Genomic DNA, 16,759 nt, shown 5'->3' with positions numbered 1-16,759 from the left:
ACTGGACTAATGTCTATATTTAAATGCTATTTTTTTTAGCTGTATAATGCAAATAATACTTAATGTGAAGCTTTTCTCCCCGGGCCTCCGCTGAAAATGGACCTGTGTCCAGTCGGACTCTCCCGGTTAACAAATGTAAATACATAAATAATAAATAATGTAGCTCAGGGAGGTACACCTCAGGTCATTCACACCAGCATGGACAATGACAGAGTCATATATGTACTTGCTTTGGAGTGACCTGAGTGCTTGTGTTATGTGGCGGATCCCGGTACCCGACAGGCAGCTTACAGTGACCTTCTCCTTGTTCAGTCTGGTGAGTGGGACGTCAGTGTGTCTGACAATAGAGTCACCTATTACAAGTGTATTAGGTGTGTTGTTTAGCCTTAAGGGCTGTGACTGTGTGGCACACTGACTTTGTAAGCTATGTGCTACGTGGGTATTGTTTCGTGGTAGGGGTTGCTTGGATGTTTGTTTAGAGGTCTTTGCTGCTTAGGCAAATTTTTATTTAGAGCCTCCGAGTATGTTTTTGTGTGTTTATGTGTTTGGTTTGCTGATGCGATAGGTCTATGTGAGACTTGATTTGTGTTGTGTGTTGTTACCTTCTCCTGACTGGCTGTGCCAGTACTGGGTTGAGAGAGCTCAGCCTCCAGTTTGGCTATATAGTTGCATCTCTCACATATATTTGAGCTTGTTGGGAGGAGGAGAGGGTGTGGTCTGTATACATAAGGCAGTTGTAACATTGCCTCAGGATTCCCAGATTCACCAGCTGGACTGGAGAGTAAACTCGAAACTGACCTTTGGACATGCCTGAATAATATAGGGAACTACTTATTGACTGATCAGAAAGAACTATTAGGGCGTAACTGCTTAGAAGGAGTATAAGAGGGTGTAGTGCTTAAGTTTATTAGTGTTTACCTATGAGATTACTTATATGAGCAAGTGAAGGGTTTTAGAATGAAAATAGAGTGCTTATTTTGAGATTTAGAGCAGTTCTAAGGGAAAAAGTGAAGAGCAGACTTTGTGGAGCTGGGAATAGTTTAAACCTGTTTAAGCAGCGCTGCCCGACGCTGCTCTGTGTGCAAGACCGCGCAAAAAGAGAGTTGCAGGGTTTTAAGAGACCTAGTAGGCCCCCTACCTTTTAACAACTTCACAAATCAACTCCATACATCCACATCTCTCGCCTCTGTCATCCAATATGCAGCTGACTCTGCCCTGATATGCTCCGCCCCCTCTCTAATACAACTACAGGCTATAACACAATAATCCTTCCAAGAAGTAGAATCCTGGCTAACTAATACTAACCTCATACTGAACCCAGACAAAACCAAACTCATGCTCTTTCTCCCCACCAGAACACCCAATCCCTCAGCCACTTTTCAAATTCACTCCTCCAACAACACAATCATGAACACCACCTCACATACCAAATTACTACGTGTAATAACGGATAGCAAATTAAAATTCGACCTACACCTCTCTCAAACCATTAAAAAAAAACACACACATAAAACTAGGCTCTCTTTACCGAATTAATCCTTTCCTAACTAGCCATTCTAGACTAAGGATCACCAGGACTCATCTCTTATCTACTGTTCTTTATGCTTTTCCCATCTTTACAAACCTTAATAAAACTGACCTTACCAAACTTGAATCAGCGTACAATAAAACAGCCAAGTTCCCCACTAGCTCCCCATATAGGTCCCACCACTGCTCTGCCCTACAACAAATAAACTGGCTAGAATTCCCACAACAACTAACCTATACCCAAGCTTGTCTGTACTCACCAACTAATATACCAGCCAAACAGAACCCCAGCCCTACAACAATTACTCCAACCATATACCAACACTCGGCAACTCTGGTCCTCGCACAAAACACTCCTCCCAAGTATCCAAAAGCAACAACAAAGCCAGGGACGCCCTCTACTCCCACCACATTTCTTAACTTTGGAACTCAATCCCTCAATACATCCTAAAAGCTGCTAGCCTACACCAATTCAAAACTCTGCTCAAAGACCACCTCACTAACAAATGACTCTGCTCATGCACCAAGACAAGCTAATACCACATAAGCCCACATTAAATTTCACCCCTAAATTTTAGTTTTCATGTATACCCCACTCCCACTTAACACCACCTATCAGCTACCTACAATAAAAGTATAATTTGATAATTTCTTTTCTTTTGTAAAGGTATACATATGTACACGTTTTAAAGGATACTCAAATGATCAAATAAAGATGGACCCCTGCCCTCAAAAAAAAAAAAAAATTAAAAAATTATATATATATATCTATAGATATATATATGACTTTACTATATTGTAATAACTTTATCCTTTTCACTAATATGCCTACTGTATATTGTAATTTCTTTATTGTCTCTAGATATTGCTGTTAAATTCTATGTAAAACCAACACTGTACCTGCCAATGTTGTTCTTGTTTTATTGGAGCTTTTCTCCCCGGGCCTCCGCCGAAAATGGGCTCACACCCAGACAGACTATCCCAGTCAACAAATGTAAAATAAATATAAATAAGTGTCTGTCTGTACAGATAGCTGTGTAAAGTGTGCCACTGTCATTCATCCATGTCCTGCTAAAAAAGCCTTACTCTGCTATTAGTGTACCAAGCACAGTGCTAGTGTCAGGTCATGATTCCAGTGTGTGTGCTTGTAAACCAGCAATTCAAACAGGTGTTTACCATGCTACAGTTAGAGGTCAAAGTTGAAGCTATGAACCACAAGTACATACACAGGAGTATCCAGCAGAAACCCCAGGTCTCTCCAGTTTGAGCAAACTGACCTTCCTTCATGAAATGATTTTCTTCTAACAAATTACCCCACAATCCATGGCTGGATGACTTCAGGAATAGGTCACTCTGATAAGGCAGTCTGCAAAATATGCCACTCAATCAGGCAGAGATGGACAGTACCTATATTGCAAGGACATTCTCCCCCCAGCAGTAAAAGGGATGTGGCATCTCTCCTACTCCAGGCCCTTCCTTGCCAAAGTGAAACATGAATAACAGCACAAGTCCTCACTAGTCAAGAAAGACCGCAATACCAATGGAGATTTCAGAGATGTTTCCATAACAGATATACCTGCAACAGGGCTTACCAAAAGTCTTAAATTCAATTCATGTTACTTTAAATGATGTTCAGAGACTTGGGACTACAAGTGGAAGCTTCTGGTAGTTCCCATACAACAGTGTCATCCAAGTTCATAGTTCAACAGCTAGTTCAGAATGCCATTGGGCATTAGCATAATAGTTGAGATGCTTACCTCACAGACAATAAGTATGGGGTTTGATTCCCATCAAGTAAAACTGGCTAGGCTGAAAAGGGTCCACAGGGGCAGTTAGCCTAGTACTTGGAAGGAATCATAAACAAAGTTTTTGCCACCATAATCCATGTGTGTGTAAGCTGAACTAATGCACTCACAACAGTACTTCAACATCAGGCTCTTCCCACAAGCAACAGAGACAATTGCCAGTGCAGATCCTGAATTATTATTTAGTGCCCAAACAGTTTTATGCAAGGAGAGTGAGAACTTTTCAGAGAGATGAATCACAATCAAGATCCAAAACATATGATTAACTGAAATGAATTGGTGGGCTTCTGCATAATGTCATGGCATTTGTCAGCATCCATTGTACACTTCCTTAAACTTAGGGATTGTAACAAGACTGAATTCTGACTGGTAGAGAAAACTTAATCACTGACCTATCAAGGAAGGTCCATAATGTTAGAACACCCAGGTTCCACTAAACTCTCCTCTCTGAGCTGAAGAGTATTTCAGTCAATTTTCTCTACTTTTTCTAAACAAATGACCTCACAATTTATTCAGATGTACTTTCTGGTTAAAATGTAGAGGAACTTGGCTGCGGAAGCTTGCACGTTCTTCCCAAGAAGATCCAGGCACAATTTCTCCAAAGCAGACCAAATTTGTCAACACCAAATCAACAACAGTATTACCACCAATAACTGGGATCAAAAGAAAGAATTCCATAAAACCAGCTATGTCATATGTTTCAGAGGAACATCACCTAAGTAGATTACACAGGAAAAAATGGGAATTTAACCCTATTCGGAGACTGACAGACCTTTTTCATTTACAATGACATTCCTTCAAATACAGAATCAATTCAGCAATGATGTCTTCTCTGCAAGAGAGAAGCAACCTCTTCTCACAACATGTCTTAACTGACAGACTTAACCACTAAAGAAGTCATCCAAGTGGGATGCGAAAGAAAAATTTGCAACTCCCAATTCTTAAACATTCAATTCTAAAAAAACAAAAACATCTCATCAAAATCAGGGTGGGTTTTCTTTCTGTCCACAAATGCATTTCTTGAAGAGGGAATCCACCACAATAAAGGCCACATTTCAATTACTTTAACACAAAAAAGATAATCAACTGTATGACAAATTTACAATTTTTATGCACTGAGTAACAGCAATTTGTGAGATTTTAGTAAAAAAAAAAAAAAAAAAAAGCTACAACCAAAAATTATATAGCAGTCCCTCCTTTTATACAGGAATTCCACCACACTACAGAGGATCATTTCAAATTATCAGAGGTGAGCCAATGCAGAATGATTAAAAATTAGCCAAAAAGCTCCCAATGGATACGAGTTTTAAAGTATGTCTTCCTCAATGATCCATAGTCTAAAAAGGATCATGAAATACTCCTCAAAAAATGATGCCACCTATAACTGGAGAAATCTAAACACATTAAAAACACCTATTACAAGCTACTTACCAGGGGAATATGGAACACAAGCAGTTATGACTTCATACATAAATGGCAGAACCCCTAAAGGGTCTAGAACTATTCCATCTTCAGTAAAATCATCATCATATATCCACTCATTGTAGGGATCTCGATCAACTCCAAAACCATCAGCCTATATTGCAAAGAACGCACATAAAAAGAAAAAGAATTACAAATACATTAATTCTTGATAATTAACAAAAATGTCCATTTTACTGCACAATTACAAAGTGTATCATGTCCAGGACCACAGATGTGATCATTTAACTATATTCATCAGGTTGATCCATTGAGTACAATGCCCTCTTCAGTACAGACCTGTTTAAACATCTGACAACTTGAATACCCACAATGCTTTCTTACAAAGAAAATCAAGGGCCTAAACCATAAAAAACATGCAGATTGTTTTAAGGTATTGTCCCTCTTTTTGGTGTCATACAGGCTACTGGGAAGCAATCTTTGCCTCACTTACCCTATCTTGTCAGATTTGTTGCACACTTGAAAATCTAATGAGGGCATAAACACCCACTCAAGAGATTTTAATCTTTTTTGCAACATAAATAGAACATGTTGGAGGGACAAGTATGTTATCATAGAGAATGCTATTTCCTTGGACTCGCCCTTCTTTCCACATAAAGCAAAGCACTTCTCCAACATTACTTACATGTAAATCTGGTGAACGGATTGCCAACCCTTTTTCCTCACAGATAGTGGAGTATGTAAACGTTCTGTTCATTTCTCACTTATTTATATCTATTTTTTATTCATTTTAATTTTTTAACAAGTTTACTAGACAGGTCCAAAGACCCTTATCAGCTGCAACCCTGGCCAAATGGTAAAATGAGATACATAAACATTGTAGAAGAATATATACATGTACATAATGACACCGGATTATAATTTTCTGCTGGCACTTAAAAAAGGGATTTCAAAACAAAGGAAACAGTAAGTACAGTTGTAAACGCATTAAAATATGCAGCTGCTACTTTCACAAATAAGTACAACATCATACAGAGACTGTATGAATAGGTTTTTAAACTTATTCTATAATATCACAATAGCTTGCAGGTAAACGCATCTAAACAGACATGACTGCTGATCTCACTGCTCTCCCACATGTTTAGCCTGGATTGGATGGTTGCTCTCTTTGGTAAGATGAGTTTTCAGTTGAGTTTTAAAATGTTTAAGTTCAGATGCTAGTGTGATGTCTTCTGGAATTGTGTTCCAGCAAGCAGGTGCAATTTTGCAAAAACTGCTTTTGGCGGTAGTTCATTTAAATGGTGGTCTTACCAGCTATAGCTCACAAGTTGTTCTGAGAGAGTAGGTTACTTCTCAGATTAAAAAACAAACTAAAAAGAAACTCTGCAGTGTAGAGGATGTGATGTTTACTTCCTGAATTATGTTACGCACTTCGTTCACGTAATAAAAATTGAACTGTAAAATATGTGCTACAAAATAATCAAATAGAAAAGGCTAGGCAGTCCACAGTGGAGTTAAAACTGGAATATCCTTTACTGAAGCACACACACAAGCGATCCTAGTTAAATATATTTTATATATATTTTTCTATACATTTCCAATAATGCGCTAGGCTGAAGCACACAAACAAGCGATCCTAGTTAAATATATTTTATATATATTTTTCTATACATTTCCAATAATGCCCTAGGCTGAAGCACACACACAAGCGATCCTAGTTAAATATATTTTATATATATTTTTCTATACATTTCCAATAATGCCCTAGGCTGAAGCACACACACAAGCGATCCTAGTTAAATATATTTTATATATATTTTTCTATACATTTCCAATAATGCCCTAGGCTGAAGCACACAAACAAGCGATCCTAGTTAAACATATTTTATATATATTTTTCTATAGATTTCCAATAATGCCCTAGGCTGAAGCACACAAACAAGCGATCCTAGTTAAATATATTTTATATATATTTTTCTATACATTTCCAATAATGCCCTAGGCTGAAGCACACACACAAGCGATCCTAGTTAAATATATTTTATATATATATTTTTCTATACATTTCCAATAATGCGCTAGGCACTTAACATACCTCAGATCTTGTTTGCTGCCCATTATACCTGCACAGCATAAGGAAAAGATAAACCAACAGAATCTGGGACTCAAAGAACCGTAGTTCCTCCGGCGTCTTTCGATCCTTAAGAGAGTTAAATAAGGAGGAGCCTGGTGGGAGGGAATGTGAGGAAGAATGAAAATGTGCAACACAGATGGAATGTTATGAGTACACAATTTTTTATCTGATGTCATTGTCATTCATTCCTCAGCTGATGGGACAGAGTGCCCAGCTATCTAAATCCTGGGATGACTCTAAGGAAGGATATTTCTGGGTACCGCTGAGCCAAATGCTGCTCTTCCCCTAGAGACCAGATCCTGTTTGTAATGAGCAATAAAAGTATGAAGATTAGCCCAAGCTGTAGCTGCACAAATATCATTCAATCAAGATCTAGATAAGAAAGCTGAAGTTGCCACAGATCTGGTGTAATGTGCTTTTAGTGTTTTAGGTAAAGGCAAGCCCAATTTTTGTATATAAAGGTAATGCAATCAGTTAACCATTTCATTAAAGTCGCTTTAGAAACTGGTTTACCTAACTTTGACTCTGAAATGGAGACAAATAATTGTTCTGACTTCCTGAAATTTTTGGTTCTTTGTGAATAAAACCATAATTGTCCAAAATATGTAATATGTACCCTCCTTTGTTTGAGAAATTTGCTAAGAAGACTGGGAGGTTGATGGTTTGGTTAGTATTGGATTCTGACACCACATTAGAAAGGGAGGAAGGATCGGTCCCCATAAGGATACTCTACCCTTATGAAAAATCAAATAAGGAGGTTTTGATGATAGAACCTGTAATTCTGATACTCTTCTGGCAGAGGTAATAGCCACTAAAAAGTGAGTTTTGTGGGTCAAAAATTTTAGTTCAAACTTAGCTTATGATTCAAATGGGGATTGAGTGAAAGTTTGCAAAACAATAATCAAATCACAAGGAGAGGTCGGATCTTTAAATAAGGTTCTAAGTAGAAAAGTTCCTCTTAGAAAGGCTTTACAACGTTTGGAGGATGCCAAAGACAAGTTATTTACTCCTATATAATTGGAAACAGCAGCTAGTTGAAAGTTTACAGTATAAGAGCTAGCAGCTTCATTGAAAATACTAAAAAGTCAAGAACTTCAGGAAGCTGTGTTGAAAAGGGATCCAGATCATTTTGCTGTGCCCAAATGACAAATCTTTTCCATTTATATTTGTACAGTTTCCTAGTGGAAGCCTTGTGGTATGATAAAAGGATGTGATGGACATGGCAGGAGAGCCTGGGCCGCCTATCAATCAATGGAAAAGGAGAAATCATGTGGTCAATTTTAGGTCTAAAATATCCGGATGAATCATGTCTATCGGGTGTGACAGTAGGTCTGGTGCTGGATCCAGACTCCATGGAGGAGATGAGGCCAAAGGAAAAGAAACCAAATCTGACAATGCCAATAATGGGCAATAAGGGTAACTGTGCTCTTCAGCTGAGACACTTTCTGAAGAAATTTGGGAATTAGAGGTAATGGGTCAGGCATAAAGGAGATCAGGGAGCCAATTGTGAACAAGAGTGTCACTCCTTGACTTCCCTGGAAGGGGGGATCATAGCAAAGAACCTCCTGAACGTATTGTTGAGAAGAGATGCAAAGAGGACGCAGCATGGCTGTCCCCAGGGATCACACATGAGGCACTAGAATAGACCTGCTTAACTTGTTTGAAATGACATTGGATTTCCCTGGAATGTGTGTTGCTATCAGAAAATGATTGGATGAGACTGCGCACTGCCACACACTCACAGCTTCCCGACAAAAGGGGAAAGATTGGATTCCCCTTTGTTTGTTGATGTACAAGAGCACTGACATATTGTCCATCTGGATCTCAAAAGTCCAGAGGGGGAAGAGGGTCTTGAAAGGCCTGCAAAACTAGGAAGACAGTTCTCATTTCCAGAACATTGATATGCATGTTGGTCTCTTCAAGGGACCATATGCCTTGGACTATCTTTCCTATGAAGTGCCCCTCACCTGATCTCAGAAACATCTGTGGTCACTATGGCCTTGGGCTGGGGATAACAAAGGGGTGACCTTCTTTTATCTGATCAGAGTGCATCCACCACAGAAGGTAATTTTCTCAAGCCTGCATTATTTTGATCTGACCGGATAAAGCTTGGTGAAGAATGGACCACTGAGTTGCTAGAGTCCACTGAAGGCTCCTCATATGGTACCTTGCTAACTGTACCAGAATGATTGCCGCTGACATGGACTCCGTTTGAAGGATCAGTTGAGCTGAAAAAGAAGTTGTTTGAATGATCTTTGTGACGTGGAGTTAAATAGTTTGGACTCCCAACAGAGTGAGAGTGGCTGTTATAGATATGTATTCAGCAAGGCTCCAATGAACTCAAAAATCTGTGTTGGTTCAAGCTAGGATTTGTTGTGCTTGATTGTAGTCCCCAGGAGAGAGAGAGCTTAAGTGGAGTACATACTCTAGTGCTTTAATCAGATCATGCCTGTTCGGAGCAGTTATGAGCCAGTCATCCAAATATGGAAACATCTGGGATCCCTGCAGACTCAAGTGAGCAGCTACTGCTGCCTTACACCTGGTAAACACCCTGCGGGGTGTGGTGAGACCAAAGGGTAGAACTTTTAATTGGTAATGACTGGTTCCCATACAGACACATACATATCTCCTGGATCATTTATTCATCTTGATACAGCACCCATTCTGAAGGTCTATCAAGCACATCCAACTGTCCTTCGGCAGAAAAGGCAGAATGAACTGAACCATGACCATCCACAACTTTGTGTACTGTACTGATTGGTTTAGTTTGCAGAGATCCAAAACTGGTTTCCAGTCCTGTTTTCTATGGCACTAAAAATAATCTTGAGTAAGTTCAGAACTCTTCCTGTTGGGGGGGGGGGGGGGTCACTTCTTAAATAACTCTTTTTTTAGCAGCTTCTTTATCTCTACTGCTGCTAGTTACCTCTGATTTTGTGGAAGATTGTGGATTTTGTTTACTACTAAAGGGAGATGAAGGAAAAAGGGCATTATACACCCTCTAGATATAATCCTTTGCAGCCAGGAATATTTTGCAATCTCTAGCCAGGCTCTCTGGTGCAGGGATAAATGACACCTGACTGCCTCCAGACGTGGATAGTTGGGCCTCCCTTTCAGGAGCGCTGATTGGATCTGTCAGAGAAGGTATCTCTAGATCACTGATTATGTGGACAAACTCTGCTGCAGGGATGCTGTCTTCCATTTGAATTTCCTCTTCTCTCCCTGGGGGGAAATGTCTCCATGTGTATCTTGGAAGAGACCCCTCGATTTTTTTGAACCACATTTTCCATCCACCTCATTGGTTCCTAGAAAAGATCTGTTGAGGGGTCATAAAAAGTATGCCCACACCAGACAGGGGTTTACCTTCTTGCTCACACTGAGGGAGTGTGTCTTACTTTGGGGCCAAATAAGGAACTTCCGTCAAAAGGAGCACTGACGAAGGAGGATATGAAGGGTTCCACAAAGTCACGCAGGCACATCCAGGCATGTCTCCTGATAGAAATGCCTGAACCCACAAGCAAATGCGGTACCTTCAACAGCATGGAAGACAAGCCTCATTGATAAATTTGAAATGGACAGAAGGGAAGCCAACTGAGAGGCAATAGAACTCTCTGCCTCGGAGGATAAAGTCCCAGAGAAGGATTTGGTAAGTTCCTTACTCAAATCCTTCTGTAGTCTCATGAAGTGAGCCAAACAATTCAGCGACTTATGGGCAAAGGTTGCTGAAGCATAGATATACTTCCCAAATCTGTGCAGCACCCCAGAGACTCTGTTAGGGGGGTGGACAGAGGAACTTTGTTACACTAGTTCCTTTTTTTGTTGCTGCCACTATGACTATGGCATCAACTGGTACTCCTTTGCTCCAATGAGCTGTGCCCTTAGGTGGTGCCAGGATCATATCTGGTGTCTTGGGGATAAGCTTGTTGGTATTAGGCTCCTTCCACATCTGAAGACAGACCAAATCAATGAGCTTATTGTCAGACGGAATCACCCAGGAGGTAGATAGGCCAGCTTTAAAAGTCGCCAAGAATACCAACTCCACTTGGGAAGGGTTGTCAGGAGACCAGCCACCCATTTGCTTTAGGAGTTCTAGGTGGTCTCCAAATGATATGTTGATCTTGGGGACCCTTCCTCCTCATCAAAGTTGGTATCATCTATGACGGACTCTTGTGGCAAGTCCAACTGCCTCCTTTTACATTTTTTCTTCCTAAGAACTTCTTCAGTGAGATGCTCTGAAGAAGTGCCAGAAGAAATAAGTATACTCTGCTGGGTGTCTTGGAGGCTAGTTTGTGCTGGTTGCCCCAGTGGCACAGTTGGTTGAGGCTCTAGACACAGAGTCAAATGGAGTTGGGTAGTCAGAGTCGAGGAGGAGATAGAAGTCCAAACTCTTAGTGTATAGAGCGTACTCTGTTCCATGTCAAAAGCAGAATGGTTCAGAGATAAATAGACAGATCCAGTAAGACATGTTTATGGACTGCAGCCTACCTTCACCCCGAAGACAAACTACCAGAGGAGGGAGTCCAAACTGAGCTAACTAGTGTAGAAGCTCCAAAGGGCAGAGACGAATCAGACAGCTTCGGAGTCAATTCCAATGCCCCGGCTCCGGGGCTGACACTACTGCTCCAAGAGTCTTCCAGTTCCAAAGTGCTTGGTGCCAATCCACTCAGAGATGCCACCCGAGCTGAAGATATCAGTATCTTCGGATTCAGTGTAGATGACTCTGGAATCTTCAGATCCGCCAACTCAGCAACCAATGGCTGGATAAGAGAAGGACCAATAATGAAAGAGCAGTACTAATAAAGGTCTCCATACCCAATGTGGTCAGAGTCAGGAAAAAAAAAACATTTGAATATGCATAAAAAAAATGTTCTCACCATCCTGTCCACATTGGCTTCAGTCAGACTCTTGGAAGACTGCATAGAGGATGCTGTCAAAAAAAATGGTGATGTCTCAGAGACCACTCCAAAAATTCAGAAGGCAGACATGTCACCCCTAGGATTCAGGTTACTGGCTAAAGCTCTTGCCACCCATATAGTGCCTTTCTTGGGCAAGGTTCAAAGGACAAAACCACCACCATTAACAGATACAAGCATGCAAAATCTGAAGGTAATGCTACTAAATGCTAGAAGTCTAAACCTCAAAATGCACTCTCTCAACGCACTCCTAAAAATGTAGAACATCAATAACTGTGCAGTAACTGAGACCTGGTTCAAGGCTCCAGAGAGCACCCCTGCAATACCAGGCTACAACTCTTACCACACTTTTCGGCCACCATACCAAGACCGAAACACTAAAGGTGGAGGATTGTCCATATTCAACAAGGATATTCACACCTCCTGGCTAGTTGCCCAACACCATGCATCTGAAATTCTCCAGGTGCAACTAACACTAGGTAACACTGTAATCCAAACTGTAGCTTGCTACAGATCCCCCACCATGCCCCAAGATTCTCACTACACCTTTCTAAACATACTGGAAAATATTAAGATGCAACCAAACACCCTAATACTGGGTGATTTCAACTACCCTGCCATTAACTGGGAAAACTACTCTGGTACCAACACCTTTTCCCAACAGTTCTTGGAATTCCTAAATTCCAACGCCCTGGATAAACTAATCCATTGTCCCACCAGGGGCTCCAATATCCTAGTCCTGGTCATTACCAATCAACATCCCACCCCCAGTAAGGAAACCTCTGTAAAAGACTTCTCCAAAAGCCAACTTCATGCTACGCAAGTCAGAAGTGACAAACTTCATGACACCCATGCAGACGGGAGCTGCAAATTCGACTGCTGAATCCTACAATAAGGCACTGTACAGGCACATCCACTCGCCCATGAATCGTGCCATCCCAAATAGAACCAAGACGCTCTCCTCCAAAAAAAAGGAAGCCAATCTGGTGGTCAACTGCCATAAACAAACTATACAACAGAAGGAAGAAACTGTCGCAGAAAACAGGAAAATCCCAGGATGCAAAAATCTCCTTTACCAGCCTCAGTAAGAAGCTGAGATCCTTCATAAAATCCTCCAAAGCTAGTTATGGAAATAAAACTGCCAAAGATTCCAAAGACAACCACAAGCAATTCTATAGCTATGTCAAAAATCTAAATGGCAATGCTCAGATCTGCTCTGAGCTACAACAGAATGGCATTAAATATACTGATCCCAAGGATATTGCCAATATCCTGGCAGATCGATGTAGTGACAACTTCACCCCCTCTCACCCCCTAAAGGGCCCATCTGAATACCAAAAGATTGCCAAATTCCGGTAATCATAGCCACACAGATAGAAACCGCACCCTCTAAAGCTAAGAATCAGCATCCATGGGACCAGACGACATCCTGGGCTGTATATTACAAAATGAAATGGCACCTCACCTAAGTGTCATGTTTAATCATAGCCTCACCTCAGACTTCATGCCCACCGAGTGGCGCACAGCTACAGTTATCCCACTCCACAAGGGGGGAATCCACCTTGGATCCCGGGAACTACCATCCCATAAGTCTGATGAGCCTGATCTGCAAGGCATGGAAGGCATTTTCATGGAACTTATAAACAAAGACATTGGCAACCTTCAAACACTGGATCACACCCAGTTTGGGTTTTTGAAGGGCCGATCTTGTCTCCTGAACCTGACTTCTTCGAATCAGTCTCCAGAGCTGTGAACGAGGGTAAGGCGGTCCACATAGCCTCTCTGGACCTCGCCAAGGACTTCGACACCACCCCCCACTCTGGAATCAGAGATAAACTTACTAAGCTGGGCATAAATCCCAGCATCACTCGAGTTGCCAACTGGCTTACTGACAGAACTCAGACTGTAAAAGTAGCCGACTCCAAATCCAGCTCCAGACAAGTGGAATACCTCAGCTTCAGTCCTGGGACCGCTCTTGTTTGTCATCTACTTCTCTAAAGTACAGGCCAACACTAAGGGACTCTGGCTAACTAAGTTTGCAGATGACTGCAAACTAGGACCCATTATTGAATCACCAAATGATGTGGACATTCGACAAAAGGGCCTTACAGAAACCGATGCCTGGTGCCAGAGCCATGGGCTCAAGCTTAATGCCAAGAAATGTATAGTTATCCCCTTGGGGAAAAACCATGTACCCATGAATTACCACATAGGTGGCAGTACACTAAACACTGAAAGTGTGATGAGAGACTTAGGGACACAGGTGGACAGTGGTGTCACCTTCGATAACCACATCGCCACAACAGTCAGGAAATCCTTCTATGTGGCACACCTCATCACTAAGGGCTTTTCATCCAGAAAAAAGGAGGTCATTGTCCCACTGTACTCATCCCTCATTAGACCCATTATACAGTACAATGCCCCGTTTGGTATGTACCCCCACAAGACATCTGCAACAGCTGAAAAGGCCACAGAAATACCTCACTAAAAGCATCACAGGCCTAAGGCAGATGCCCTATGCTGTCTAAAAAAACTCCAGCTGTACTCTGTGGCATATCATCTACTCAGAGGCGATCTCTGCTGAACATACATGGCCATGTCAAACCCTGAGCTGTTGGACATGCTCCACTTAAAGAAATCCCAATCCCTCAGAGCCACACGCTCCAGGGATCTAAACCTTGTCATCACAATGAACAAAACATGCTGGACGGATAGGTTCCTGAGCAGAGACACCCCATACCCTGGAACAGACTGCCCATACATGTCAAGCAGAGCGCCTCCTTGGCCCTCTTCAAAAGGAACCTTGATGACTGGATGGGAGATAGAAAATTCACCCTGGGAATCACATCAGTCGCCCTGCTAGACAGGGGTCCAGGAAAGTAAATATTGTGCAAAGAAATATCCAGGGAATTGTTATGGCTAGGCTTGTACAGGCCCTAGGGCCGATAGCCTAGTACCAACCTATGAACCTATAAGACGAGACACTAACTGCGGCGATCGGATCCTAGGTGATTTTTCAGAACTAGACTTTGGATCCGAAGGGGTTGGATCTGAAGGCTTAGAATTTTACAAGGAAATTCAGACCCTGGAACTGAAAAAGAGTTTGGATCTGGGGAACATTTTCTCAAATACTTTTTGCCAGATTTCTTGGTGTTTCAGTCCCACATGTTGATGCAGATTTAGAGGGGAGCAAACCTCTTTGGATTAATTAATTTTTTTTATCAATCAAGGCTCTAGGGTTAATAGCCTTACAAATGTTACAGTTAGTGTCAAGATGTGCTGGGCCTAAGCAATATACACATTTGGAATTTAAAGAAAGAAATAAGCAAAGTTAGTGTTTTTTTTCTTTTTCTTTCTTTTTAAGGTAATGAAAAATGAAAAAGGGGAAAAATACCAACAATGGTAAAAAAGATGTACTTAAAAGTACAGTAAGGAGAGAAAACCAGCGATGAGCAATGGTAATCGAGCATTACAGAAGTAAATAAGTGGTAAAAAGGGAGGAAGCGCAAGAAAGATATAAAGAAAATAAGTTTATAAGGTTATAGAGTTATAAAGTTATAATGAAAGTTTTAACGCAAGAAAAAAGTCGCTATACTCAAAGTATATAGTGACCACATCCGTATGCTAAGGCGGCAAACGGGATCTAAGGTATGTTAAGTGCCAAGGGCATTACAGGTATACAGAGGAGCTCAAGAGTTTCAATGTTCCACGAGGTGGAAGAAGTGGCAGAGTTGGATCAGAGAATCAGATCTGAATCCATCAGTTGAGGAATGAATGAAAATGACATTCAGGTCAACTGCTTCTCTTTCCTGAATGTGTCTATCCACTGAACACAGAATACTCTCCTTTGTTAGAGTGGTTAGGGTAGAAAACAGGCAAATGATTAGGGTACTTCAACGTGGTTTCTCAGGCAACCTTAGAGATAAAGGAAGGACTGGTACAGAGAAACACTGTCTATTGAAAATTAGGTAAGGATGGCTGGAAGTTAAGGTCTGTATAACTCAAACTCTTACAGCAGATGTAATCATTACCAGAAGCACTCTCCCAGGACAGGAAGTTTAGCTGTGCTGTACCTGCTGTGGTGAGACCAAAGGGCAGGGCTCTGAACTGATAACAATCGGCTCCTAACTAGAAGCACAGAAATGTCATGGATGTCAAAACAAAACACTGAACATTAGTTACTTTTCTGGCTGTAGCTAGATAACTTCTAAGTACAGTGTAAAACAAGGTCTGAGCCAAACATAAATGAGGGTGATTAGAGACAGAAAAGAAGCAGTCCTTTTACAGAAGGTAAAGAAAACAGTGACTCTCCCAAATCCCATTATATGTCAATAGCATGGGAATTCAAAGTCACTTCCTTATGTCTAGCATGAGTCATACAAAGTATCATGGGAAAGAGAAAGGCTTGAGGGAGTACAAAATCACATCCATACATCAAGCCCCATTGGTAGCCATGTTGTGGAAAATAGGCTAAAATTACAACTAAAGCACTTAGAGTGATTTTGAGGTGTTAAAATAGGTCAGGAAACAAAAACAGAGTGAAAAAACATTTTTTTTAGTTCTAGGGTGGAGTTTTCCTTTAAAGACATTCATTATTTATATATAATCGGGTTATTTGGAGCAAGGGAATGGTTACAGCGGGTAGTTCTGTTAAGAGCAATAAACGTAATAAACTCATTCTTTTAACCAAGTCCCCCTTCCCCTTAACACCATAGTGTAAACTGAGACTGTGTTACCTTAGAACTGAAACTAAAAAGCTAGAGACAAATTAAATTTAAAAAATATATAATAAAAGAACAACTTATTAAGGCTAACCTACTAATCCAAACTTTATTAAGAAACCAACTGGCTAACAAAATGACTACTTTAACAGAAAGATCTACCACTAGACATCTAGCAGAATAAATATTAATAACTTAGAAACAAACACTTTTAACAAAGATCGCCTTTGTATCAAATAA

General features: G+C 40.9%; 1 protein-coding gene across 1 annotated transcript in view; it reads right to left on the bottom strand.

Moving 5' to 3' along the window:
* KNTC1 (kinetochore associated 1) overlaps positions 1-16,759 on the bottom strand; it is a 3,090,908-nt gene that overhangs the window by 1,517,818 nt on the left and 1,556,331 nt on the right. The window contains exon 37 of the mRNA XM_044068909.1: positions 4,764-4,908. Within this exon, the coding sequence (XP_043924844.1) occupies positions 4,764-4,908 (145 nt within the window). The remainder of the gene's footprint in view (positions 1-4,763; positions 4,909-16,759) is intronic.

This window comes from Protopterus annectens, chromosome 4.part0, assembly GCF_019279795.1.
Source record: "Protopterus annectens isolate FY-2018-M chromosome 4.part0, PAN1.0, whole genome shotgun sequence".
Taxonomy (NCBI): Eukaryota; Metazoa; Chordata; order Ceratodontiformes; family Protopteridae; genus Protopterus; species Protopterus annectens.
This window is presented reverse-complemented; position numbering and strand designations above follow the sequence as displayed.